Genomic DNA, 27,805 nt, shown 5'->3' on the forward strand with positions numbered 1-27,805 from the left:
AGGAGAAATGACCGAAGGCAATGACCAAGACGAAGCGGACATGGAGGAAGCCTTAGCTGAACCTAAAGTCGGAGAGCTTATGATGATCCAACGCTTCCTCAACGCTAGTCAGGAGCCGGACGACTCCAACCAGCGCGACAACATCTTTCACACGCGATGCACTGTAAGCGGTAAGGTGTGTGGCTTGATAAATTTTGGAGGATCCTGCACGAATGTAACTGTAACTTCCGTGATCCTGAATAGGATCATAGGCCATGGCTTGGTCCGGGATGGTAGGGCGATCTCGGACAAGTCGGGGAGGAGCTACTCGTTAGCTCGGTCAATGGGGAAAAACGAGCCAAGTATGGGACAAAGATCGGTCATCTCCGGACAGCTCTCGGCCAGCTGCAGACAGCTCTCGGACAGCTGCGGACAGTTCCCGGCCAGCTGCGGACAGCTCGACCAGCTAGTGTCACCTAGACCAGCTGCAAGGGAGCTCAACCCAGCTCGACCCAGCTCGACCCAGCTCGACCCAGCTCGACCAGCAGGACGGTAGTGGACAGTGTACAGGTCAGCTGGGGAGCTCGTGACCAAAAGGGTACGTCCGAATGGACATGATCGAACAGTTATGGTCGAGCGTACACGAGCGAATGGGAGCGATTGAACGGATTCATCCGAAGGGTGCCTTTTGGGGCCAAAACCGCGGCCCAGGACCCTATATAAAGAGGGCATTTCTCTCATTTGGAACATACATCGCTAACAGGAAAACATACAAAAAATTCGAGTTCGAGTGTAAGATAGAGAAGAGGGTTCCAAGATATAGAGTTCGGCGATAAGGCCTAAGGGTCGGAGGTACGGTACAGTACTGACCTTATGGGTTATGGGGAACGGGGTAGTTGCATCTGCATAAGCATTTATAATGCTTCGGTTGGTCTAGTTGGTCGGAGGAAAGGGGGTGCGACTTGGAAGTGGATCGGGTACCACTAGGTTCACCGTAATACGACCAAACTGATGCACATGCTACCTCCCTACCGGTCACCGTACCACCCGGAGTGTCCATGTACGGACGGCATGGTCGGAGAAAAGTAAACACGGCTCAGTGGCTGGCCCCAAATCTGTACAGATATCTGGGTACACCTTCGAACTGATGCGCGGGATAACTCTCTACCGGCCAACTGCTATACTGGACTGATATTATGACTTATCATGCATTGCATGACATTGTACGGCCTTGCATGGTCTAAGAGAAATGTTATTTATGGCTACTTGGATTTCAGGAAAGGAGAGTGATTACGGAAAGGGAACTGCTTAGGCGCGAGACTCATCGACGGGAAGATGAGTGGTGGTGTTAAGGGTAGCTAGGATCGATTATACAACTTGTACTAGCTTATTATGCAAACTCATGAGTTGTATCGACTCCTTTGATTACTTAATGTAATATCGAATGTTTGTTTTACTCTAAGTATTATATCATATAGACTCTATGTAATGAATCACTGTGCGAATGAACATTGTTTAAAGAATGGGCCCTAAAATATGACTAAGTAGCGTAATGGGACGAGAGAACCTCTCCGGCCATAGATGGCCGGGGTCGGGGTCTTTCAAGTTGGTATCAGAGCATGCTTGGTTCTAGGACCGGTAGTGTTGGTTTTGGGTATCACACCACTCATCGGTTTAATGGGATCTCGCGGTAGTTGTTCTTACTGTTTGCGGTCTATTTAACTTAGCCATGACTAATGCATAAATTTTGTAGATGGGTAAGAGTAGCAAGGAAAAGAAAAAGAAGGGCAAGGAAGTGGCCGATGAGACCATTGGTGCCGCTGAGACACTAGTCGACATGGAGCCAAGGAACACGGACACCCAGAATCCAACCGGACCTGAGGCTGGAGAGAAACAACCGGATAATGATAAGCGGGAGAGTAGCGGTGCTACGGTCGTGAATGGGCAACCAAATGCCGTACCATCATCCCAGGAACAGGTGGAAACGATGAAGGCCATGATGGCACAGCAGGACGTGCTCACAAAGGCGTTGGTACCGGACCCTGTGGTACCAACGGTACGTAGCAAGATTGATACGGGGACCATCAGAGTAAGTCCTGAAGATTCTCCGAGAAAGAGAAAGGACTACTTGGATGCGTTGGAGCTTGTCTCAAGACTGAGGACGAAACATTTCCCAGGAAGTACGGATCCGATCGTGGCTGATGAGTGGAGGAGTCGACTTGTAAGAAACTTCAACTCCACTCGCTGCCCGGAGGAGTATCAAAAAGGACATTGTCGTCCATTTCCTTGAAGAGGAAGCACATGACTGGTGGGTATCGGTTGAGAAACGTACATGTGGTCAAGTCCTAACCTATGTGGACTTTGAGAGAGAATTCAACAAGAAATTCTTTCCCCCGGAGGCTTGGGACCGACTGGAAAGTGTGTACTTGAACCTGGTACAAGGGGATATGACGGTGCGTGCGTATGATGCTGAATTCAGCCGCCTTAGGCGCTTTGTGGGAAAGGAAATCGAGGATGAGAAAGCACAAGTCCGTCGCTTTATCTGCAGACTAAGGGTGGACATCCTCAACCATTACTTGAACAGTGTCTTTAACTCGGTCGTGGAAGTAGTGGAAAGGGCAGCCATGATTGAAGCCCGAAGCTAAGTATGGGGAGTGCAAGACTTGCGGAATGTACCACAGCGGTTCTTGCTGGAAGGCCGTGGCTGCATGCGGTTGCTGTGGAGGTAAGGATCATGAGATCCGGAACTGTCCAAGGATGGAAAATGGCAATGGGCAAGGTCCTGCTACTTGTGCAGGAAAGAGGGAGATTTTAGGAGGGAATGTTCGAAGCTTTATGAGGGAAGACAAACCCATCAACGTGGGAACCGTGGCGAGGAATCCTTACCGCCACCACCAAAGAGACAAGCTGTTGCACCACGCGTGTATGAGCTGTCCGAGGAAACTGCCGCTGGGAATTTCAGGGCGATTACTGGTATGTAACGAGAACCTTTCTAAGTTCAATTCGTGCATTACATAGCATAATAATGCATGTGAATGGGGGATATGGGTACTTAGCATTCTAGAGGAATGTGTAGGGAAATTAAATATAGGCGATGTGGAAACGCACACCTTGTTTGATTCGGGGGGGGCACACACTGTTTTGTGAGCCCAGAAATGATAGGGAAAGGTGGGTTCAGACGAGAACCAAGCACCAGATATGGATTGATCCGAGCAGCCGGCGGGCAGGTGATGTACCCGTACGGTGTAGTTCGCGGCATCTCGGTCATCGTCAATGGTTTTGATATGCCTACTGACCTGATCATTGTTCCACTCATGAAACACGATGTTATCTTGGGATGGACTGGTTGGGTAAGTACAAGGCTCACATTGGTTGTCACCGAGGGAGAGTAAACTTTGAGGGAAAGGAAGGAACATTGAGATTCCAGGGAATAAGATCAACTTCGGGAAGTTTGATCATCTCGGCAATCCAGGCGGAAAAGATGCTGGAGAAAGGTTGTGAGGCATACTTAGCCACAATCACAACCAAGGAAGTTGGGGAAAATACGGAACTGGATGATATTCCGATAGCCAACAAATTTGCCGATGTGTTTGAAGCGGTACGGGGAGTGCCGCCGGATAGGTCAGATCCATTCACCATCGAGCTGGAACCGGGGATGACCCCTATATCTAAAGCACCTTACCTGATGGCACCAGCAGAAATGGCGGAGTTAAAGAAACAATTGGGAGAACTGTTGGAGAAAGGATTTATCAGACCAAGTAGTTCACCATGGGGTGCACCGGTCTTTTTTGTAAAGAAAAACGATGGTAGCTTCAGGCTATGCATCGATTACCGGGGGCTGAATAGGGTGACAGTGAAAAATAAGTACCCATTGCCCCGGATAGATGAGCTGTTGGATAATCTCCGAGGTGCAAAGTGGTTCTCGAAGATAGACTTGGCCTCGGGGTACCATCAAATTCCGATAGAACCATCAGACATTCGGAAAATAGCTTTTCGGACGAGGTACGACCACTTTGAGTTTGTGGTCATGCCGTTCAGACTGACCAATGCACCGGCAGCCTTCATGAAGATGATGAATGGTGTGTTCCGAGAGTTCTTAGACGAGTTTGTCATCATCTTTATCGATGACATACTTGTTTACTCGAAGGATTGGGATGCCCATCAAAGTCATTTGAGGGCAGTTTTAGAGCGGGTAAGGGAGCACAAGCTTTATGTGAAGTTAAGCAAATGCTCGTTCTGGTAAAAGAGTGTCAGATTCCTTGGACACATTGTCTCGGACCAAGGAGTGTTCATGGATCCGGAAAAGATCAAGTCAATAAAGGACTGGCCGCGTCCGAAGAATGCCACCGAGATATGAAGTTTTCTCGGGTTGGCCGGTTATTACCGAAGATTTGTCAAGGGCTTTGCAAGAATGTCTCAGCCAATGACGTGGTTGACGGGGAAAGATACCAAGTTCCTATGGATGGAGGAATACGAGAAAAGTTTCTCAGAGTTGAAGGTAATGCTCACAAGTGCTCCGGTACTGGTGCTGTCAGAGGCGGACTAGCCGTACGTGGTGTACACCGATGCCTCTATAACCGGGCTAGGTTGTGTGCTAATGCAGAAGGGTAGTGTAATCGCATATGCTTCAAGGCAACTACACAAAGCACGAGGGGAATTACCCAACGCATGACTTAGAGATGGCCGCGGTGGTGTTCGCGTTGAAGATTTGGCGTTCATATCTCTATGGAGCCAAAGTTCAAATCTTCACCGACCACAAGAGTCTTAAATATATATTCACCCAGCCGGAGTTAAATCTAAGGCAAAGACGGTGGATGGAGTTTGTTGCAGACTACGACTTAGATATTGCCTATCATCCGGGAAAGGCGAATCAGGTCGCAGATGCCTTGAGTAGGAGACACTTCGATGTGGAAGCTGAGAAAAATCAAGAAGCATTGGTTTATATGCTGGGGACCTTGCATTTAAACGCATTGTCGCAAGAAGTGGAGCCATTGGGCTTAGGAGCAGCTGATCAAGTGGATCTACTTAGTAGAATTCGTTTGGCTCAAGAAAAAGATGAGGAATTTAAGGGTTGGGCGGAGAATAATAAGACCGAGTTCCAAACATCGAACAATGGAACCATTGTGGTGAATGGACGGGTGTGTGCCGCAAAGTAAGGGACAAAATTCTAAGAGAAGCGCACCAGTCTAAGTTCTCGATCCACCCTGGTTAGACCAAGATGTATCACGATCTGAAACGATACTATGACTTGAAGGGAATGAAAAGGGATGTGGTCGCGTGGGTTGCCAAGTGTAAAACCTGTCAACTCGTCAAGGCCGAGCATCAAGTACCGAGCGGTTTAGTCCAAAGTTTACCCATGCCAGAGTGGAAATGGGATCATGTAACGATGGACTTTGTGACTGGATTGCCTATGAGTAAGCGAAAGCACGATGCGGTCTGGGTGGTGGTAGACAGATTGACCAAATCTGCGCACTTCATCACAATTGCGGAAATAGATGGAGCCAAGGTGATTGCGGTCAGATACATCGAGGAGATAGTCTGGCTTCACGGAGTGCCGGTGAGCATTGTCTCGGACCGTGATACACGGTTTACCTCGCTCTTCTGGAAAGCTTTTCAAAAGGCCCTGGGAACAAGGGTGAACCTGAGTACGGCGTACCACCCACAGACTGACGGGCAGTCTGAGAGAACAATTCAAACGCTCGAAGACATGTTGCGAGCATGTGGACTGGAGTGGGGCGGAGGATGGGAAAATTACCTAAACTTGGTGGAATTCGCATACAACAACAACTACCAAGCTAGTATCGGAATGTCGCCTTATGAAGCGTTGTATGGCCGGGCATGTCGAACTCCTTTGTGCTGGATGCCGGTTGTGGAACGGACATTATTCGGACCTGATACTATGGATGAAACGGCCGAGAAGCTAAAGTTCTTGAAAATCAAGTTGAAATAAGCCCAAAACCGACTGAAGAGTTATGGGGACAAGCATCAGAAGGAGTTGGAGTTTGAAGTGGGCGACTTGGTGTATCTTAAGGCCATGACTTACAAGGGAAAAGGGCGATTCACCAAGAGGAAAAAGTTGAGCCCAAGGTATGTTGGTCCGTACAAGGTGATTGAACGAGTAGGTGCGGTGGCGTATAAACTGGAGTTACCACCGAAGTTAGACGCCTTCCACAAGATTTTCCATGTATCACAACTGCGGAAATGCCTAAGTGAAGAGGATGAGGTAGTCGAAGATGTCCCACCGGAGTTGCAAGAAAACTTGACGGTAGAAGCAACGCCTATTCGGATCATTGATCAAATGGTAAAGGCAATGCGCAGGAAAAAGATGAGCATGGTAAAGATCTTGTGAAACTGCGGAGGACGAGAAGAAGCTACTTGGGAGACCGAAAACAAGATGAAAGCGGATTATCCTAAGTGGTTTAAGGAGATGGGTGACGAATCCCTTTCAAGGGGGGGGGGGAGACTTGTAACGCCCACGATCCTGAATAGGATCGTAGGCCATGGCTTGGTCCAGGATGGTAGGCCGATCTCGGACAAGTCAGGGAGGAGCTACTCGTTAGCTTGGTCAATGGAGAAAACGAGCCAAGTATGGGACAAAGATCGGTCAGCTTCGGACAGCTCTCGACCAGCTGCGGACAGCTCTCGGCCAGCTGCGGAGAGTTCCCGGCCAGCTGCGGACAGCTCGACCAGCTAGTGTAAGCTAGACCAGCTGTGAGGGAGCTTGACCCAGCTCGACCCAGCTTGACCAGCTGGACGGTAGTGGACGGTGTACAGGTCAGCTGGGGAGCTCGTGGCCAAAAGGGCACGTCCGAACGGACATGGTCGAACGGGTATGGTCGAGCGTACACGAGCGAATTGGAGCGATTGAACGGATTCGTCCGAAGGGTGCCTTTTGGGGCCAAAACCGCGGCCCATGACCCTATATAAAGAGGGCATTTCTCTCATTTGGAACATACATCGGAAACAGGAAAACATACTAAAAACTCGAGTTCGAGTATACAATAGAGAAGAAAGTTTCGAGATATAGAGTTTGGCAATAAGGCCTAAGGGTCGGAGGTACGGTACAGTACCGACCTTATGGGTTTTGGGGAATGGGGTAGTTGCATCTGCATAAGAATTTATAATGCTTCGGTTGGTCTAGTTGGTCGGAGGAAAGGGGGTGCGGCTCGGAAGTGGATTGGGAGTGATACGACCGAACTGATGCGCATGCTACCTCCCTACCGGTAAGCTTACCACCCGGAGTATCCATGTACGGACGGTATGGTCGGAGAAAAGTAAACGCGGCTAGGCGGCTGGCCCAGAATCTGTACAGATATCTGGGTACACCGTCGAACTGATGCGCGGGATAACTCTCTACCGGCCAACTGCTGTACTGGACTGATATTATGACTTATCATGCATTGCATGACATTGTACGGCCTTGCATGGCCTAAGAGAATTGTTATTGATGGCTACTTGGGTTTCAGGAAAGGAGAGTGATCGCGGAAAGGGAACAGCTTAGGCGCGAGACTCATGGCCGGGAAGATGAATGGTGGTGTTAAGGGTAGCTAGGATCGATTATACAACTTGTACTAGCTTATTATGCAAACTCATGAGTTGTATCTTATCCTTTGATTACTTAATGTAATATCGAATGTTTGCTTTACTCTAAGTATTTTATCATATAGACTCTATGTATGAATCACGGTGCGAATGAACATTGTTTAAAGAATGGGCCCTAAAATATGACTAAGTAGCGTAATGGGACGAGAGAACCTCTCCGGCCATAGATGGCCGGGGGTCGGGGTCGTTCAGAGCTCCTATATGGTCAAGAAACTTTCTTTGCCAACCACATGCCACCCTAAACTTTATGCTTTGGAAGGGTCATAGAGAGGTGGTGAAGTCCTCTCAGTTCTTAGAGATTGTATTTCTCCTCTTATTCCTAGGTCAATGCTAAAAGAGCTGTGTCTGCTAATAATACTCAGACCTTCCCTTGCTTTCTTTGGAGAGGAACTTCTTACTTTACCATGAAGCTTCTTGATTTGCCCACTTATATCCTCTTCCTGAGTTGTTAACTCCCTCACTGGATCATGTAGAATGTTGATAGTTTGAAGCTCAGACAAACCATTAGAAGAAGGATTTCTTGGCTCTTGTTGTTGATGAAGCTTGGGGATGAAGTCTGGGCATTTTGGGTGACTTGGTACCACTCGGTCGAGTGACTTAAGGTGATCGGTCGAGTGGTAGGTCGAGTGGAAGGCCAAGTGACCTAAAATCTCTGTTTCTACCCCATTCACACCCTCAAAGATTTCAGACTCAGTTTCATGACCTTTCTCTTCAATCCTGAAGGTCTGTCCATCAATAGTTGGCTTCTTCTGCTCAAGCTCTTTAACTTGTGGCTTATCCTTCATTTCAACATCTTGTAACAAAGGTTCATGACTCAAGACCATCACTGCTTGCTTATCAATAGAAGCCTTGTACTTTTTCAGCATTTGCTCTTTAAACCGTCCTCGAAATGGCAAAGGTGGCTGATAGGGAGGAGGAATGAACCGAACCGGCTTGCTAGATTCTTGAGCAATGAATCGATCAGGCACTCGACCAGGCAATCGACCGTGTGCATGGTCGCGTGTATGGTCGAGTGGTGTCTCAAGCTCAGTTCTCTTCTCATTGTGCACCTCTGGTTAAAGAAAATCCTCCCCAACTTGGTTGTCAATGTCCTCAGTGAGCTTTGAAGATAGTTCTTTGAGAGAGATAGCTTGGGCAGTGGCATACTCCTTTTGATTGTCCATTGATGCCCCATTGAATTGTCTAGAAGAAGAAGAGTCACTCTTGCTCTCTAGGTGAAGCATTCTGCAAGTTAAAGCTTCAATCTTGATTTTAAGGTCACTGTATTTGTAGTAGACCTTGTTATTCATCTCTGTGAGGTTCTTACTTGTTTCCATAGCTCCATTAGCTTGACTTTGTAGGAGTTGCTGAAGCATATTCTTCATCTCATGATTTTGAGCAGGAGCTTTCTGGGGTTGTTGTGGAGGATTGACTTGAACCATAAACTTCTCAGCTTCACAAACAACATGTACTTGCATCTGCTGGGTTAGAAGGAGTTTATCAAGCTTCTCAAGCTTCTCCTTTAAGGCTTGTAGTTCCTTTATGTGCCCTTCCTCATAAGCAACACCTTCTCTTAAGCTTCTATCATATTCCTCATTGTAATTGCCAATGGACAGAGCAAAGTTCTCTACTAAGTCTCAACCTTCATCTACATCTTTATTCATGAAGCTTCCATTGGAGGCTGTGTCCAGGAGCATCCTGATATTGGGAAGAACACCTCTATACAAAGTACACAACAAATATTCATTGCTAAATCCATTATGTGGGCATTGTCTTTGGTAGCCTTTGAAGCGATCCCATGCTTCACTGAAAGATTCACCATTCTGTTGGAGAAACCCTGAAATTTCATTCCTCAAATGTGCAGTCCTTGAGCTAGTGAAGAACTTTGCAAGGAATACCTTCTTACAATCAATCCAAGAGGTAATTTTTCTAGAATGTAGAGTCTTCTCCTACTGATGGGCTATATCTCCTAGAGAAAAAGGAAACAACCTCAGCTTCAAGGCATCCTCACTGACTCCATTTATAGTGATGAGGCTATAGAGCCTATCAAACTCATCAAGATGGGCAAGGGGGTTTTCAATAGGCAGTCCATGAAATCTGTTGCTTTGAACCCTTGAGACCTGACTACTCTTGATTGTGAAGGTTGTGTTGTGGATAGGAGGAGGCACTATCCCAAATCTCTGAGTATGTGTAGTGGGAGCATCACTATCACCAATCTTCCTTCTCCTTTGAGGTTCAATCTGATCCTGTTGTAGTTCCATTTCAACCTCTTCTTCTGTTTTTTGAGACTCTGAACAGGTGCTCGACCAGGTGCTTGAACAAGCACTCGACCGTTTGCTTTAAGGTACTCGGCCGAGTGCCTAGTCGAGTGGTACCTGAGAATCAAAACAGAACACCAGAACAACAAAGAGGTGAGTAATAGAATAAAAAGTAACATAGCTTAATCTTGAAACAATGAAATCTCAACTGGAACATATAAACACCCTAATGGCAACAGCGCCAATTGAAACAAGGATTTTTCTATCTTAACCTATGAATGAATGAATGCTAACAAACGAACAAACTTAGGCTAAGATGATCAAAATGTATGTAAGGTGTTTCAATACCCTTATGATGTTGTAGCATAAAGGATGTCAATCCATAAAGAGTGTGATATGTAAGCAGTCAAGTTGAGATCAATGCATTCAAGTTAAGCCAAATATCAAGTTGATTTGTTTCTCACAACCTAATGACAATAATGAAATGCAATGAACTAAAGCAACTTAAGACAATACTAATGCTGAATTAAACTGTAGAACAAGTGCAATAAACAAGACTAAGCAGAAATAACTAATATGCAGAAGAAAACAAGAACAGAACAATGCATAAACAAGAAAGTAAACTAGAGCTCGACCTAGCACTCGATCGAGTGCATGGTCGAGTGGACTTCCGGATGAAGAACAAAGACAGAACAACAATCAAAACAGAGCAAAACGAAAGTAAATCAAACAGCAAACAAATAACAATACTCAAACAGGAAAATCAATAAACAAGGAAAGGTCCTAAGGATGGATTCATGGGCTGGACTCAAGCTAAGGTTATCTAAACTGGTCAACAAACCTCAATCAACAATGAGCTATCTCTAGACAATGATCTTATAATACTTGTTAATCCATTCTCATGACAATAACAATCAAGCTTAGATATTCTTAGACCTAGTTCTCACTAGCTATTACATATAAAAGCAGGCATTAAACAACCAGATCATCAATGTCAAAAATCACTTTAAACATCTAATCTCTTAACATGCTTCATGATAATCTCTAGCATTAGCCTTAACTAACAACTTAGACATTGGTGTGATGCTAAGAAGCTTAAGATCTATCCTTAACCTCTCAGTATAAGAACAACATAGAGCATATCTAATCTAAACAACCATAACCCTTATCCAGCCTAATCCATCCCTAAGATCCTACGCCACTAATAAGATCTAAAAATCATCATGAAGAACACAAACCCATAAATTAATGAAACTATCATGAGTAGAAAGATGAGATAAAGATGAACAGTTTAATACAAAGAAGTGAAAGCAAATACTCAATAGATTCAATGTTATGAAGGTTACTGTAATGCCCGCGTCCCGCGATCCGAAAGGAGGGGCAGTTTGTTTTAAGGAAATCGATAGCTATATGAGCTTAAGTAGCTAAGCTACTAGCTCAAATAGCTGGAATACGAGCTGAATGAGCTGAACAAGCTCGATAAACAAGTAGTTCAGCTGCGGACAGCTATCAGCCAGCTATGGACAGCTATCGGCCAGCTATGGACAGCTATAGGCCAGCTGCGGACAGCTATGGACTAACTGCGGACAGCTAGGCCAGCTAGTATCAGCTTGTCCAGCTAGCGTCCAGCTAGCGTCAGCTCGACTAAGCTCGGCCAGCTGGACGGTGGTGGACAGTCTCCGGGCCAGCTGGGGAGCTCATGGACGGTCATGGGACGGCATGACCGAATAGGCATGACCAAACGGGCATGGCCGGACAGGCACGGACGGACAGGCATGTCCGAACGTGCACAAATGAAGGGCCTTGATGGACAGGTGCCTTTTGGAGCCTAGACTTCGGCCAGGGCACTATAAATAGAGGGCAAGGCCTTCATTCCAACACACCATCATCCTTCCATCGTCCATCTAAGCCTAAGAAGAAAAGGGGATGCGGCTCGGCGAGTTTACTCGTCCGAACTGATGCGCATGCTACCTCTCTATCGAAGGTACGATGAGACGAGCGACGGTTCGGCAAGCGGGCCGATCCGATCGTAGGATAGGCGGCGGTTTGTCCGAGAAGACGAACTGATCGCAGGATGATCGATGGTTCGATCATAGAGTCGGACTGATCGAAAGGTCATTGATGATCCGCGTCAATGGACGGATCGATCGAGAGTTGACCGGTGATTCAATCGCTAGTCGGATTGGGTGATCAAAGGATCGACGATACGAGCCGTAGGTTGGATTGATCGGTCGGGTGGTCAAGTGGTCGACAAGTCAGTCGGAAGTATCGGCCCAGGTCTGTGGTTGATCAGCGATTCGATTATGGGGTCGGATAGTTGATCGGACCTGGCTCTGATACCAAGACCGACGAGTTAATCGGGGTATTAATGGTATGACCGATGGGTCATTTAAACGGTACATCCGATACCGAGCTTTGGGTACGCGAGTGGTTCGGGAAGCCGATAGAGCAACCGTTCACCATGCACCGAAGGGACTATATGTCCCCATCCCTAATATGTGCAAGCCAGTTGGGTTGGTTGGTTGTATGGCTAAGCACAAAGGGATGGGTCAAGGTTAAAGTTATATTCCGCTGCGTAAAGGGGTCTACGAAGCAAGGCCATGAGCCAAAGCTTAGTGACCGAATCAAAGGATATTCGGCCGGGAATGGGGCCGAATGGAAGCCGTGACCGCGGACGCTGGGACGTCTGGGTCGGGGTCTTTCAAGTTGGTATCAGAGCATGCGCGATCCTGTGAGGACCGATGCAATTGTGCTATGTGTTCAGACGAAATAGAATCTCTGATAAGATCGAAGACATGCTTGGAAACGGGAATGTGTTCGCCAAGTTGCGCTCGTGAATCGAGCGATTGTTCAAAACGTCGAACACATAGCACATCAACAAGAGAGTCGGGAGAGTGTCGACCAAAGGTCGAGAGAAACATGGACCAAGGGTCCAGGAAATGACGATCGCGTCCAGGAAGGACCAAGGTCAGGAAATTGTCCTAGTTGGGATGGAACTAGGACAGGATCAAACTTGATCTATTCGGAGATTGTCCAGGATCAAGGGGAAAAGATTGCGTCGGGGAAGACGTAGATCTAGGAAAATGACCAAGTCCTAAAAAGAGCATGATCGAGAATAGATCAAGTCTCAAGTGGACGAAGGACGAGAATCTCTACACCCACCGAATTCGAGGACGAATTCATTTTAAGGGGGGTAGACTTGTAACGCCCGCGTCCCGCGATCCGAAAGGAGGGGCAGTTTGTTTTAAGGAAATCGATAGCTATATGAGCTTAAGTAGCTAAGCTACTAGCTCAAATAGCTGGAATACGAGCTGAATGAGCTGAACAAGCTCGATAAACAAGTAGTTCAGCTGCGGACAGCTATCGGCCAGCTATGGACAGCTATCGGCAAGCTATGGACAGCTATAGGCCAGCTGCGGACAGCTATGGACTAACTGCGGACAGCTAGGCCAGCTAGTATCAGCTCGTCCAGCTAGCGTCCAGCTAGCGTCAGCTCGACTAAGCTCGACCAGCTGGACGGTGGTGGACAGTCTCCGGGCCAGCTGGGGAGCTCATGGACGGTCATGGGACGGCATGACCGAATAGGCATGACCAAACGGGCATGGCCAGACAGGCACGGACGGACAGGCATGTCCGAACGTGCACGAATGAAGGGCCTTGATGGACAGGTGCCTTTTGGAGCCTAGACTTCGGCCAGGGCACTATAAATAGAGGGCAAGGCCTTCATTCCAACACACCATCATCCTTCCATCGTCCATCTAAGCCTAAGAAGAAAAGGGGATGCGGCTCGGCGAGTTTACTCGTCCGAACTGATGCGCATGCTACCTCTCTATCGAAGGTACGATGAGACGAGCGACGGTTCGGCAAGCGGGCCGATCCGATCGTAGGATAGGCGGCGGTTTGTCCGAGAAGACGAACTGATCGCAGGATGATCGACGGTTCGATCATAGAGTCGGACTGATCGAAAGGTCATTGATGATCCGCGTCAATGGACGGATCGATCGAGAGTTGACCGGTGATTCAATCGCTAGTCGGATTGGGTGATCAAAGGATCGACGATACGAGCCGTAGGTTGGATTGATCGGTCGGGTGGTCAAGTGGTCGACAAGTCAGTCGGAAGTATCGGCCCAGGTCTGTGGTTGATCAGCGACTCGATTATGGGGTCGGATAGTTGATCGGACCTGGCTCTGATACCAAGACCGACGAGTTAATCGGGGTATTAATGGTATGACCGATGGGTCATTTAAACGGTACATCCGATACCGAGCTTTGGGTACGCGAGTGGTTCGGGAAGCCGATAGAGCAACCGTTCACCATGCACCGAAGGGACTATATGTCCCCATCCCTAATATGTGCAAGCCAGTTGGGTTGGTTGGTTGTATGGCTAAGCACAAAGGGATGGGTCAAGGTTAAAGTTATATTCCGCTGCGTAAAGGGGTCTACGAAGCAAGGCCATGAGCCAAAGCTTAGTGACCGAATCAAAGGATATTCGGCCGGGAATGGGGCCGAATGGAAGCCGTGACCGCGGACGCTGGGACGTCTGGGTCGGGGTCTTTCAAGTTGGTATCAGAGCATGCGCGATCCTGTGAGGACCGATGCAATTGTGCTATGTGTTCAGACGAAATAGAATCTCTGATAAGATCGAAGACATGCTTGGAAACGGGAATGTGTTCGCCAAGTTGCGCTCGTGAATCGAGCGATTGTTCAAAACGTCGAACACATAGCACATCAACAAGAGAGTCGGGAGAGTGTCGACCAAAGGTCGAGAGAAACATGGACCAAGGGTCCAGGAAATGACGATCGCGTCCAGGAAGGACCAAGGTCAGGAAATTGTCCTAGTTGGGATGGAACTAGGACAGGATCAAACTTGATCTATTCGGAGATTGTCCAGGATCAAGGGGAAAAGATTGCGTCGGGGAAGACGTAGATCTAGGAAAATGACCAAGTCCTAAAAAGAGCATGATCGAGAATAGATCAAGTCTCAAGTGGACGAAGGACGAGAATCTCTACACCCACCGAATTCGAGGACGAATTCATTTTAAGGGGGGTAGACTTGTAACGCCCGCGTCCCGCGATCCAAAAGGAGGGGCAGTTTGTTTTAAGGAAATCGATAGCTATATGAGCTTAAGTAGCTAAGCTACTAGCTCAAATAGCTGGAATACGAGCTGAATGAGCTGAACAAGCTCGATAAACAAGTAGTTCAGCTGCGGACAGCTATCGGCCAGCTATGGACAGCTATCGGCAAGCTATGGACAGCTATAGGCCAGCTGCGGACAGCTATGGACTAACTGCGGACAGCTAGGCCAGCTAGTATCAGCTCGTCCAGCTAGCGTCCAGCTAGCGTCAGCTCGACTAAGCTCGGCCAGCTGGACGGTGGTGGACAGTCTCCGGGCCAGCTGGGGAGCTCATGGACGGTCATGGGACGGCATGACCGAATAGGCATGACCAAACGGGCATGGCCAGACAGGCACGGACGGACAGGCATGTCCGAACGTGCACGAATGAAGGGCCTTGATGGACAGGTGCCTTTTGGAGCCTAGACTTCGGCCAGGGCACTATAAATAGAGGGCAAGGCCTTCATTCCAACACACCATCATCCTTCCATCGTCCATCTAAGCCTAAGAAGAAAAGGGGATGCGGCTCGGCGAGTTTACTCGTCCGAACTGATGCGCATGCTACCTCTCTATCGAAGGTACGATGAGACGAGCGACGGTTCGGCAAGCGGGCCGATCCGATCGTAGGATAGGCGGCGGTTTGTCCGAGAAGACGAACTGATCGCAGGATGATCGACGGTTCGATCATAGAGTCGGACTGATCGAAAGGTCATTGATGATCCGCGTCAATGGACGGATCGATCGAGAGTTGACCGGTGATTCAATCGCTAGTCGGATTGGGTGATCAAAGGATCGACGATACGAGCCGTAGGTTGGATTGATCGGTCGGGTGGTCAAGTGGTCGACAAGTCAGTCGGAAGTATCGGCCCAGGTCTGTGGTTGATCAGCGATTCGATTATGGGGTCGGATAGTTCATCGGACCTGGCTCTGATACCAAGACCGACGAGTTAATCGGGGTATTAATGGTATGACCGATGGGTCATTTAAACGGTACATCCGATACCGAGCTTTGGGTACGCGAGTGGTTCGGGAAGCCGATAGAGCAACCGTTCACCATGCACCGAAGGGACTATATGTCCCCATCCCTAATATGTGCAAGCCAGTTGGGTTGGTTGGTTGTATGGCTAAGCACAAAGGGATGGGTCAAGGTTAAAGTTATATTCCGCTGCGTAAAGGGGTCTACGAAGCAAGGCCATGAGCCAAAGCTTAGTGACCGAATCAAAGGATATTCGGCCGGGAATAGGGCCGAATGGAAGCCGTGACCGCGGACGCTGGGACGTCCAGGTCGGGGTCTTTCAGTTACAAATCTATAAAAATCTAGAGAAAAGATAAGAGATGATGCAATAAAGTAAAAGCAGCTAAAAATGGCAAAAACTAGGTTATCACATGTCTACAGGGTCTCTAGGGTCTTCCTTTTGTGGCCACAAGTGCCAGTACATATATATATAGTAAAGAGATAGAAGCCCTAGTTAGCTAGAGGACAAAACAGAGACTCGGCTGCAAGTGCTCGACCATGTGCTCGGTCGAGTGCATGGTCGAGTGGTTGGTTCGTCATGTAGCTCGAGTCTTCGATCTGGGATGATATCAGTTCATTAAAATCGGGATAACTCTTGAACTACACCTCCGATTGACTTGAAACCACCGCCATTAGAAATTTAACTCAATTTCCTACAACTCGCATGACGGATTCTCAAGCTGAATCGCCAAGAAAGATCTTCATTTTGATCTATCTTTGAGGAGCCCGTTATGAATCCGACCATGTACTCGACCGTGTGCCTGGTCGAGTGGCATGGTCGAGTTGCCTTGCGAATCCACTTCCTGATACTTTCAGTCCTCTTGTTTAGCTCCAGAAATAACACCAAGTACTTCCTTACCCTTTTATAGCTCCATAACACCTAATAATACTCCAAATGCACAAATGTACGCAATGCATGCTTTTAAACATCCTAAGTGCATATTTGGACATAAATGGCTATAAAACCTAAGGAATCATTTCTATATGATGCAAAACATGAACTAAACAAGGCCTTAAATATGGTAAAATATAGTGACATCACAAGCTCAGCCCCCGAGGAGACGGACCTCTACGGATCGACGAGAAGATCAACGACAATGCCTACCGCCTTGAGCTGCCCGGTGAGTACAATACATCAATATCGTTCAATGTTGCTGATCTAGTTCCGTTTGATGCAGGTGATGACGAAGCTGTTTTGGGGATAAAACCTTCGCAAGGGGGAGGGAATGATGTGAGCACCGGATCGGACACGCGACCAGGAATGCTCGAGTCGGACCCGAACACCTCTCGGACGCTCGTATCAACCGCAGGACAACTCAGAGCCAGCATGCCCACGATCACTCTCGGCCAGGACCACCAAGCACAAGATCAACTACTTCGTCCAAGTCTTCGTCCAAGAAGACCAAGATATTGACTCGGCCAAGGCAACCATCGGCGAGATCGTCCGTACGGCCTTCGTCCTTACCCAAGGATGAGGGCGCCAAAGACGTCGGGAATATGACTCGTACTCTTTTTCCTTACTTCGGGTTTTTCCCATGAGGTTTACCAGAGAAGGTTTTAACGAGGCGACGAGTCCTGACGCACAACGCCGCGTTTAATCCAAGGATGCATGCAATGCCGCATTTAACGTCAGTGACGTGGCATCCACACTCAGCCTCAGGACGCAGCCTTTCTTTTTTGTCCTTTTCCTTTAAACTTTGCGTTTTGAACTTTGTCTAGATCCTTCCCTTCTGAACGTTGGAATAGTGTGACGTGTTCACCGTCAGTGGAGATGCGTCAAGGGCAACGTGTGCAGACCAAAGCGAGTCCGCGTGTCCCTAGCTCCTCTAAACCCTTACACTATGTTAGCTCCCAACGCCACTTGCTTAGAGTTTTTAGACTTGAATGAAATCATAATTTTCCCGAAGAGTGAATCTTTGCTTCTTGTCTCACTTCTCTTTCTCGCAACTTAGACCAGGACTGGACTTGAAAGAAACCCTAGAAGGATCGATCTAGGATCGTTGTAACACCCGCATTCCGGGATCCCAAAGGGGGGCAGTTTGTTTTAAGGAAATCGATAGCTATATGAGCTTAAGTAGCTAAGCTACTAGCTCAAATAGCTGAAATACGAGCTGAATGAGCTGAACAAGCTCGATGAACAAATTAGTTCAGCTGTGGATAGCTATCGGCCAGCTATGGACAGCTATAGGCCAGCTGCGGACAGCTATGGACCAGCTGCGGCTAGCTGCAGACAGCTCGGCCAGCTAGTATCAGCTCGTCCGGCTAGCGGCCAGCTAGTATCAGCTCGTCCAGCTAGTGTCCAGCTAGCGTCAGCTCGACTAAGCTCAGCCATCTGGACGGTGGTGGACAGTGTGCGGGCCATCTGGGGAGCTCGTGGACGGTCTTGGGACGTGGTGAGCGAACAGGCACAACCGGACAGGTACGGTAGGACAGGTACGGCCGAACAGGCACGGCCGAACAGGCATGATCGAAGGGCCTTGACGGACAGGTACCTTTTGGGGCCTAGAATTCGGCCAGGAAACTATAAATAGAGGGCAAGTCCTTCATTCCAACACACCATCATCTTTCCATCGTCCATCTAAGCCTAAGAAGAAAAGGGGGTGCGGCTCGGCGAGTTTACTCGTCCGAACTGATGCACATGCTACCTCTCTATCGACGGTACGATGAGATGAACGATAGTTTGACAATTGGGTCGAACCGATCGAACGATAAGCGACGGTTGGTCCATGGAGTCGAACTAGTCAAAGGAAGATCGACGATTCGATCATAGCATCGGACCGATCAAAAGGTCATCGACGACCCGCGTCAATGGACGGATCGATCGAGGGTTGATCGATGATTCAATCGCTAGTCGGATCGGGTGATCGAATAATCGACGATATAAGTTGTAGGTTGGATTGATCGGTCGGGTGGTCGACAAGTCGTTCGGAAGTATCAGCTCGGTCTGTGGTCGATCGGCGAGTCGATAATGGGGTCGGATCGTTTGATCGGACGAGGCTCTGATACCAAGACCGACGAGTCGATCGGGGTACCAAGGTATGACCGACAGGTCAACTAGTGGCACGTCCGATGCCAAGCTTCGGGAAAATGAGTGGTTTGGGAAGCCGATAGCGCAACCGATCACCATGCACTGAAGGGACTATAAGTCCCCATCCCTAATGTGTGCAAAGCCTGTGAGGTTGGTTGGTTATGTGGCTATGCACAAAGGGAAGGTAAGGGGTAAAGTTACATTTTGCTGCGTATAATGGTTTACAAGGCTAGGCCGCAGGCCAAAGCTAAGTAAACGAATCAATGGATGTTCGGCCGGGAAGGGAAGCCATGACCGCGGACGCTGGGACGTCCGGGTCAGGGTCTTCATGTGGTTTCCCTAAGTTGTGGTGGTTACCCTAGGGTGTGGTTCCCTAGGATGTTTGGTGGTTCCCTAGGATGTTCTATGGACGTGGCCAGTCCTTTATCGACTTGTTATTTTCCGGATCCCAGACACTCCTTGTCCGAGACAATGTGTCCAAGGAAACCAACACTTCTTTGCCAAAACGAGCATTTTCTTAACTTTGCGAAAATCTTATGCTCTCTTAGCCGCTCCAAGACTGCCCTCAAGTGATTCTGATGGGTTTCCCAATCGTTCGAATAAACTACTATGTCATCAATGAAGATGATGACAAACTCGTCTAAGAATTCTCGAAATACACCATTCATCATCTTAAAGAAGGCTGCTGGTGCGTTTTTCAATCCGAATGGCAAGACCACAAACTAAAAGTGGTCGTACCTTGTTTGAAAAGCTGTTTTCCGTATGTCCATTGGGTCTATTGGAATTTGATGAAACCCCGCGGCCAAGTCTATCTTCGAGAACCACTTTGTACCTCGAAGATTTTCCAACAATACATCTATCCGGGGTAATGGGTACTTATTTTTCACTGTAACCCTATTCAGCCCCTGGTAATCAATGCATAGCCAGAAGCTACCATCCTTTTTATTTTCGAATAAGACCGGTGCACCCCATGGTGAACTACTTGGTCTGATAAACCCTTTCTCCAACAATTGTCCCAATTTTTTTTTTAACTCCGCCATTTCTGCTGGTGCCATCCGGTAAGGCGCTTTTGATATAGGGTTCGTACCCGGTTCTAGCTCGATGGTAAATGGATCTGACTTATCTGGCGGCACTCCCCGTACCACTTCAAACACATCAGCAAACTCACTTGCTATCGGAATATCTTTCAACTACGCATTTTCCCCAACTTCTGTTGTTATTATTGAGGCTAAGTACGCCTTACATCCTTTTTCCAGCATCCTTTCCGCTTGGATTGCCGAGATAACCAAACTTCCTGAAGTTGATCTTATTCCTTGGAATCTCAATGTTCCTTCTTTCCTTTCAAAGTTTACTCGCCCTCGATGACAATCAATGTGAGCCTTGTACTTTCCCAACCAGTCCATCCCCAAGATAACATCGTGTTTCATGAGTGGAACAATGATCAGATAAGTAGGCATACAAACACCATTGACGATAACCAAGATTCCCCGAACCATACCGGACGGGTACATTGCCTGCCCGCTGGCTGCTCGGACCATTCCATATCCAGTGTTTGGTACCTTACTGAACCCACCTTCCCTATCATTTCAGGGCTCACCAAACAATGTGTCGCCCCCGAATCAAACAAGGTGTGCGTTTCCACACCACCTAAACTTAAGGTCCCTACAAATTCCTCTAGAATGCTAAGTATCCATATCCCCCTTTCACATGCATTATGATGCTATGTAATGCAAGAACTGAACTTAGAAAGGTTCTCGTAACATACCAGTAATTGCCCTGAAATCCCCAGCAGCAGTTTCCTCAGACAGCTTGTACACGCATGGTGCGACAGCATGTCTCTTTGGTGGTGGCGGTAAAGAATCCTCGCCACGGAACCCACGTTGGTGGGTCAGTCTTCCCACGTCAAGCTTCGGACATTCCCTCCTAAAATGTCCCTCTTTTCCGCACATATAGCAAGTCCTTGGCCCATCGCCATTTTCCAACCTTAGACAGTTCCGGATCGCATGATCCTTGCTCCAGCAGCAACCACATGCACCTACGACCTTCCAGCAAGAACCACTATGGTGCTTTCCTTAATTCCTACACTCTCCATACTTAGCGTCGGACCTTGCGTTGTCCACCTTATGCAATCTTCTCTTCCTGTCCGTGGTTTTGGCTGGGTGGGTCGAACGCGAAGAAACCCTCTCGCGCCTAAGTTGTTTCTCTTCCTCCATCCAACTTCGATCATTGCTTCCCTTTCCAACACTTCAACGACCGTGTTAAAGACACCGGTCAAGCAATGGTTGCAGATTGCCACCCTTAGTCCTTGGATAAAAGGACGGACTTGTGCTTTCTCATCCTCGATATCCTTTCCAACATAGCGCCTAAAGCGGCTAAATTCAACATCATATGCACGCACCGTCATATCCCCTTGTACCAGGTTCAGGTACGCACTTTCCAGCCGGTCCCATGCCTCCGCTGGAAACAATTTCTTGTTGAATTCTGCCTCAAAGTCCGCAAAGGTTAGGACTTGACCACCTTTCCGTTTCTCAACCGTTAACTACCAGTTATGTGCTTCCTCTTCAAGGAAATGGACGGTAATGTCCTTTTGATACTCCTCTGGGTAGCGAGTGGAATTAAAATTTCTCACAAGTCGACTCCTCCACTCGTCAGCCACGATTGAATCTGAACTCCCCGGGAAATGATTTGTCCTCAGTCTAGAGACATTCTCCAACACATCCAAGTAGTCCCTTCTCTTTTTCGAAGAATCCTCATGACTACTTCAGTGGTCTCTGTAACAATCTTACTATGCACCGCTAGTACCACAAGATCCAGTACCAATGCCTTTATGAGCACGTCCAACTGTGCCATCATTGCCTTCATCGTATCCCATTGTTCCTGGGACGATGGTACTGCATTTGGTTGCCCATTTACATCGGTGGCATCACTACTTTCCGAAATATCATTATCAGGTTGCTTCTCTCCAGCCACAGGTCCAGCTAGTTTCTGGGCGTCCATGTTTCCTGCCCCCGCGTTGACTACTGTCTCTGTGGCGTCAATGGTCTCATCGGCCAGCCCCTTGTCCTTCTTCTTCTTTTCCTTGTTATCTTACCCATCTGCAAAACTCATGCATTTTAGTCATGGTTAAGTTAAATAAACCGCTAACGGTAAGAACATCTACCGCCAGATCCCATTAAGCCGATGAATGGTGATACCCAAAACCCGCACTACCAGTCCTAGAACCAAGCCTGCTCTGATACCAACTTGAAAGACCCCGACCCCAAACATTCTACGGCCGGTGAGGTTCTCTCGTCCTTTACTCGCTACTTAGTGATATTCTATGGTCCATTCTTTAATATAGTTCATTCGCATATTCTGAGATTCAATACGTAGTGTCTATAAGATATAAATTAGAGTAAAGCAAACACTCATATATTGTATTAAATAATCAAAGGATTCAATACAACTTATGAGTTTGCATATAAGCTAGTACAAGCTGTATAATCGATCATAGCTACCCTTACACCACCACTCATCTTCCCGGCCATGAGTCTCGCGCCTAAGCAGTTCCTTTTCCATTATCACTCTCCGTTCCTGAAATCCAAGTAGCCATCAATAACATTTCCCTTAGGTCGTACAATGTCATGCAATGCACGCTAAGATATAATATCCGCCCAGTACAGTAGTTGGTCGGTAGAGAGTAATCATGCGCATCAGTTCAACGGTGTACTGAGGTATCTATACAGATCCCCAGTCCAACCGCCGAGCTGCGTTTACTTTTTTCCGACCATATTGTCCGTACATGGAAACTCCGGATGGTACGATGATCAGTAGGGAGGTAGCATGCGCATCAGTTCGGTCATTGCACGGAGAACCTAGTGGTTCCTGATCCACTTCCGAGCCGCACCCCCTTTCCTCCGACCAACTGGACCAACCGAAGCATTATAAATGCTTATGTAGATGCAATTACCTCGTCCCTCAAAACCCATAAGGTTGGTACTGTACCGTACCTCCGACCCTCAACCTTACTCGCCGAACTCTCAGTCTTGGAAACTTTCTTTACAATTGTGTACTCGTTCTTTCTCGAGTTTTTGTTGTGTTTTCTGTTTCCGATGGTGTGTTTGGAATGAAGGCCATGCATCTATATATAGGGTTCTGGCTGAATTCTAGGACCCAAAAGGTACCTATCCATCAAGCTAGGTTGAGCTCCTTGGCAGCTGGCCGAAGTCTAGGCCCCAAAAGGTACATATCCATCAAGCTGGGTTGAGCTCCTTGGCAGCTGGTTGATCTCTATTCCCGTTCTTGGCTCGGTTTCTCCCACTGTCCGAGCTAATGAGCAGCTCCTACTAGACTTGTCTGAGACTTCCCTGCCATTCTCGGACCAAGTCACGGCCTACTATCCTATGCAGGATCGCGACATTACATCTACCAAGTTATTAACCTTGCCCAAGGTTCATTTGTTTTACCTTGATTAAAAGCAGTTTTAAGTTTGTGTTTGCTTTGTTTTGAGTTTGCTTTGTTTGCTTTCTTTAAACTAGCTTGTTAGTTAAGTTGTTTCATAAAACAATCATTTGTTAAGTTTAGATTGAGCATATTTATGTATTCTTAGTGTTTGAATCTTTGCAAATTTGTGGTTCGATATTAAATGAATAGAGATAAGTACTACATAAATTTGGCATTGTTGCCTATTTGCAATAGATTTCACCATTAGAATTTAATCTTTGCTTGAGCCTAAACATTTTCTTTACATTATTACTTACTTGGTTTGCTTTGGTGTTTTGGATTCTCCTTTGCAAGGTGTATGAACTTGAGAAGTCAAGTCTAAGCCAATTTATTTGAGTGTGTTGAAGATATTCGCCGTTTTGAATGAGAGAATCGCTAGCTAGCATGACAAGATATGGAGAACAACCCTCCTCCTGTTGATGGTCATAATGGAAATGACCAGCCCAATGTTGAAAAAGCTCATATCCATCCTCCAAGACAACCAAGAGTCACTGGCACCTTTGATGAACCGAACATTCATCGGCACTGCATGGGGATTAGAGCACCGCTTGTTGAGAACAATAACTATAAGATCAAGTCAAGTCTTATCAACATGGTGCAAAGCTCAAAGTTCCATGGCTTACCTATGGCAGACCCTCTTGACCACTTGGATCAGTTTGATATGATGTGTGGAACAATCAAAATCAATTGTATCTCTGAAAATGCATTCAAACTCTGCCTCTTTCCATTTTCTCTTGGAGACCGAGCTAGGACTCTGGAGAAGAACCTACCAGTGGGATGAGTCACCTCTTGGGATCAATGCAAGAGAGCTTTCCTATCCATGTTCTTCTCTACTACAAGAACAAAAGGTAAATAAATGAAATATCAAGCTTTGCTCAAAAGGGGAATGAGAGTTTTTGTGAAGCATGAGAGAGATTCAAGAGCTATATTATTCAATGTTCTCATCATGGTTTCTCTAAAGAATCTATTCTAAGCACAGTACACAAAGGGGTACTCCCAAAGATAAGAATGTTGGTTGATACAGCAAGTAATGGTGATTTCCTATGTTGTTGTTGGTATGACCTTAGTGGAGAATCTTGATCAAAGTGATGGAAATTATGGGGAGGATTATGATATAACTCCAAGGGATCATTCTGATATTAATGAGTAGCACGACAAGGAGATCAAAGGCATTGAATGACAAGATGGATAAGATGATTCTTGCTCTACTTCGCCAACTACTAGAAGGTCAAGGAAGAAGTGCTATTGAGTTGGCCACTCAAAAATGAAAGCTATGCACACCAAGGTTGATGATGTGTATAGAGTGTTAAATGCTAAATTGAGAGGTTGCAAACACAGGTCCATGGAAAATCTTCCTCTTCTACAAAGTGGCCAATGGGTTCATTGCCGGGAAACCCAGAACCAAACCCAAAAGAGTATATTAATGCCATCACACTTAGAAGTGGTAAGACTCAGCCTACTCAAGAGATCAATAGGTACATTGAGCCTAAGGGAGGGGAGGTAGTGGTTGAGAATGAAGATGAAGATGAGTTGATAGAAAAAGATTGTGGTAAAGACATAGAAGCTGAAAAGGTTGTGGTTGACAAAGGGAAGAGTAAAATGGTTGAGGAACCAAAGAAAGATAAGACCATTTATGAAGCTCCCAAGAAGAGTAAATATGTTTCCAAGGAGACTCTATTTGTGCCTCCACCCTATGAGCCAAGTGGACAAGTATAGAGCTATGTTTGATGCACAAATGAAAGATGTTGCTATTACAATGTTAATTTGTGACGGTCCTTCGGGATGAGTGGTTTTTGTGATGGTCCTTCGGGATGTGTGGTCTGGGTGGCGGTCCTTGTTAGGAAAATTACTTGGCATTGGTCGCGGTCTTGTTTAAGACATTTGTTAGGTATTGGTGGCGGTCTATTTAGACATTTGTTGGCCTTTGTCGCGGTCCTATTTAGGACATTTGTTAGCCTTAGTGGCGGCTATTTTGGTATGTTGATGACCACTGTGTCGTCATGAGGTATCCCAATTAGAGGATATGTGGTTGGTAGGACATTGTGATGTTTTATGCAAGCTACATGAGGGAGACCTGGTTAGGAGATAGGACTCAGACGTGTTCAGAATTATTTGCTCTATGAAAAATTGGTCCTTAACGACTCTTTGGGGAATCTTTGGAATCTCCTAGTACTGTCATATACAGAGACTTTGTGACTTGAGAGTGTGGCTGGTATATCGACTTTGGATGACGATCCAGAGGCGCAATGTAGATGGCAACCCAAGAGAAGAATATTGGACTTCCCTTATATTTTATGGCATGTGGCTTAGGCCCGTTGAAGAGCCAATACTAATGGCATGCAGGCTAAGGCTTGGTGAGAAGCCAATAAAAACGCAAGGTTGAAACTTATGAGTAAAGGAAAGTCCAAAATTCGAGAGCAAATAGTGCTTGGAACGCGAGTTCATCACCTGGAGGTAACCTTCACAAATTAGTCGGAAGAGGTGCGGGCCATGGAGACGGTTGCACGGAAGTCCATGGCTGATGGTTGTTCAAGATTCGAGGACGAATCTATGTTGGTGGGGGAGAACTGTAATGCCCGTGAACCAAAAAGTGGAATTGTGGCAAGGGTGTCGCTCGACACCAAGTTTGGTCAGGAATTCAGTTCGATAACAAGATTTCTTGGTTTATTTCTGGTTCAATTTAGGGATTATAAAGGTTGTGGCCGACGTTTTTAGGATTTAATCTCCAATTTTCGTCCCCCTTTGTATCTGAGAGAGAAAACGTTTCATGAAAAGTTCCTGAGAGTTCCAATAGGTTCTTCCCTAAACCGTTTGTACCTGTTTTCTTGAGGGATTTGTCCGTGGGAGTGAAGATTTGAGACAAGGGGCATGAGAGAGGTTTGCTATGTGTGTTTTTCCTAAGTTTTTGGTCAGATACTTCCTGCTATAGAGCTGAGTGCATGACCATGGCTGATCTAAGCTTGATAAGTTTATGTTTCTAATATTCTTTGAGCTGTATGATTGATTCCTTGCTTACATGTGGTCGATTTGTGGTTTATATGGCCTTATGGGGCTTTTGGGTGAGCTTTGGTCGCATTGGAGACTTTTGGGGTCGATCCGATCGAAGGATAAGCGGCGGTTCATCTAGGAAGTCGAACTGATCGCAGGATGATTGACGGCTCGATCATAGCATCGGATCGATCCAAAGGTCATCGACGATCCGAGTCAATGGACGAAAAACATACTAAAAACTGGAGTTCGAGTATAAGATAGAGAAGAAGGTTCCGAGATATAGAGTATAAGGCCTAAGAGTCGGAGGTATGGTACAGTACCGACCTTATGGGTTTTTGGGAACGGGGTAGTTGCATCTGCATAAGCATATATAATGCTTTGGTTGGTCTAGTTGGTCGGAGGAAAGGGGGTGCGGCTCGGAAGTGGATCGGGGACCACTAGGTTCACCGTGATACGACTGAACTGATGTGCATGCTACCTCCCTACCGATCAGCATACCACCCGAAGTGTCCACGTACGGACGGTATGGTTGGAGAAAAGTAAACCCGGCTCGATGGCTGGTCCGGAATCTGTACAGATATCTGGGTACACCGTCGAACTGATGCGCGAGATAACTCTCTACCGGCCAACTGCTGTACTGGAATGATGTTATGAGTTATCATGCATTGCATGACATTTTACGGCCTTGCACGACCTAAGAGAAATGTTATTGATGGCTACTTTGGTTTCTGGAAAGGAGAGTGATCGCAGAAAGGGAACTGCTTAGGCGTGAGACTCATGGCCGGGGAGATGAGTGGTGGTGACATGGGTAGCTAGGATAGATTATACAACTTGTACTACCTTATTATGCAAATTCATAAGTTGTATCGAATCCCTTGATTACAATATCGAATGTTGCTTTACTCTAAGATTATTTAATATAGACTCTATGTATTGAAACACAGAATGTGTGAATGAAAATTGTTTACAGAATGGGAATGAGAAAACCTCACCGGCCATAGATGGTCTGGGGTCGGGGTCTTTCAAGTTGGTATCAGAGCATGCTTGGTTCTAGGACTGGTAGTGCAGGTTTTGGGTATCACCACTCATCGGCTTAATGGGATCTCGTTGTAGTTGTTCTTACCGATTGCGGTTTATTTAAACTTAACCGTGACTAATATGCATGAGTTTGGCAGATGGGTAAGAGCAGCAAGGAAAAGAAAAAGAAGGGCAAGGAAGTGGCCGATGAGACCATTGGCGCCACGGAGACACTAGTTAATGTGGATGCAGGGAACACGAACACCCAGAATCCAGCCGGACCTGAGGCTGGAGAGAAACAACCGGATATTGATAAGCCGGAGAGTGGCGGTGCTACGGA

The 27,805-nt window shown here is 46.9% G+C and overlaps 1 protein-coding gene, 2 non-coding genes and 1 pseudogene across 3 annotated transcripts; 2 read left to right on the plus strand and 2 right to left on the minus strand.

Moving 5' to 3' along the window:
* Positions 1-6,013: 6,013 nt before the first annotated feature.
* LOC147934128 (uncharacterized) lies at positions 6,014-6,328 on the plus strand. The gene has a single exon (XM_087472518.1). It carries the CDS (start codon positions 6,014-6,016, stop codon positions 6,326-6,328), a length of 315 nt encoding a protein of 104 aa, XP_087328644.1.
* A 2,984-nt stretch (positions 6,329-9,312) lies between these two features.
* On the plus strand, positions 9,313-9,418 carry LOC147934129 (small nucleolar RNA R71). Its single transcript, XR_015573397.1, has one exon. It is a non-coding gene; the product is annotated as a small nucleolar RNA R71 (small nucleolar RNA).
* Positions 9,419-21,010: 11,592 nt separating this feature from the next.
* On the minus strand, positions 21,011-21,972 carry LOC147934130 (uncharacterized; annotated as a pseudogene).
* A 2,331-nt stretch (positions 21,973-24,303) lies between these two features.
* LOC147934131 (small nucleolar RNA R71) lies at positions 24,304-24,410 on the minus strand. The gene has a single exon (XR_015573391.1). It is a non-coding gene; the product is annotated as a small nucleolar RNA R71 (small nucleolar RNA).
* Between the last annotated feature and the right edge of the window lie 3,395 nt (positions 24,411-27,805).

This window comes from Camelina sativa, chromosome 11 (genome assembly GCF_030686135.1).
Source record: "Camelina sativa cultivar CO46 ecotype springtype chromosome 11, ASM3068613v1".
NCBI lineage: Eukaryota > Viridiplantae > Streptophyta > Magnoliopsida > Brassicales > Brassicaceae > Camelina > Camelina sativa.